Below are 1,112 nucleotides of genomic sequence, written 5' to 3' on the forward strand. Positions count from 1 at the left end.
CTCACCTGGAGGGGCAGCGGGGCGGTGCTGCGAGGGAAGCGGTGCTTGAAGACGACGGCGGCCAGCACGCTGCCCGAGCGGTTGTCTGACTTGATGTACTCCTCAAAGTCCCGCTCCGAGGCAAAGCCCTGAGCTGCCGAGGGGGGAAAACACCGAGATGGAGGCAGGGAGCACGGCAGCTCAGCGTGGGCTGGTGCTCGGCCACCACTTTGGTCCAGGACACGAGGGATGCGGAGCTGGGACACACCGCTGCTGTCGGAGACAGGGGATTGGTATGGGATGCGGCTGCACCCATCACAGGGCACAGAGATGACTCCTCCTCCTCGAGAGCAGGAGTCGGCTCTCTGTTCAGAGGGAATCCTAATTGAAGTGCTAAAATTTTCTGTGCAACAAGATTTCTAAGAATACTCTGTCTAAGGGATGTGACAGCCGCTTTAAACTATTTCAGGGCGACATTTTTCTACATGGAAACTGCAACAAAATGCAACCCAAAATCAAGCCAAAATCCCGTTGTTTTAGTGAAACAAAAATAAAACCATTGTCTTGAAGTTCTGAAAAAAATGATGCACGCCTTGAACAGAGCATCAGCGTAAAAACTGGTACCGATTCCTGGGGTGGAAGCCGCAGTCGCCAGCCCCCGCTCACCTCTGATGTTGATGGGTAATGTTCTCTCCACCGCCTCGGCGATGCTCCTGACGGCGCTGCTGTTGGACGGGACGTACGCCAGCTCCCAGGGGTTGCTGGCGTGCCGGCGGTAGAAGAACCCTGGCAGGTCATCCACGCTCTCGGGGGGGTAGACGGTGGCGTTGGGGTGGCTGATGGAGTGCACCCGGTGCCGCAGCGCTATCAGGATGGCGGCGAAGAGCAGGGGCAGGCAGATCTCACAAAGATCTGCCGTTTCTGCAGGAAAGATTTAAAAAAAAACAAAAAAAAAAACAAAAAAAAAAATATGTAAACACTGAAGGTAGATCAAACACGATAACAAGGTTCAGGGCATGCAAATGCCACGTAGCAGAAGCGTTCTTACACTTCACAGCATTTCACAACCCCGGGTTTTCCAGAGCGCAGGAATGATGCTGCGCCAGTTCCCACATCCTTCAGGACATTCCAGC

General features: G+C 54.1%; 1 protein-coding gene across 1 annotated transcript in view; it reads right to left on the reverse strand.

Moving 5' to 3' along the window:
• The window catches only part of LOC104462192 (ATP-binding cassette sub-family A member 3-like), a gene marked incomplete at both ends in the record, with an annotated part of 9,362 nt that extends 8,450 nt beyond the window's left edge, over positions 1-912 (reverse strand). Inside the window, 3 exon segments of the mRNA XM_010074049.1 lie at positions 6-133; positions 646-885; positions 888-912. Of these exon segments, the coding sequence (XP_010072351.1) occupies positions 6-133; positions 646-885; positions 888-912 (393 nt within the window).
• Between the last annotated feature and the right edge of the window lie 200 nt (positions 913-1,112).

This window comes from Pterocles gutturalis, unplaced genomic scaffold (genome assembly GCF_000699245.1).
Source record: "Pterocles gutturalis isolate BGI_N339 unplaced genomic scaffold, ASM69924v1 scaffold4437, whole genome shotgun sequence".
In the NCBI taxonomy this organism is placed as follows: domain Eukaryota; kingdom Metazoa; phylum Chordata; class Aves; order Pterocliformes; family Pteroclidae; genus Pterocles; species Pterocles gutturalis.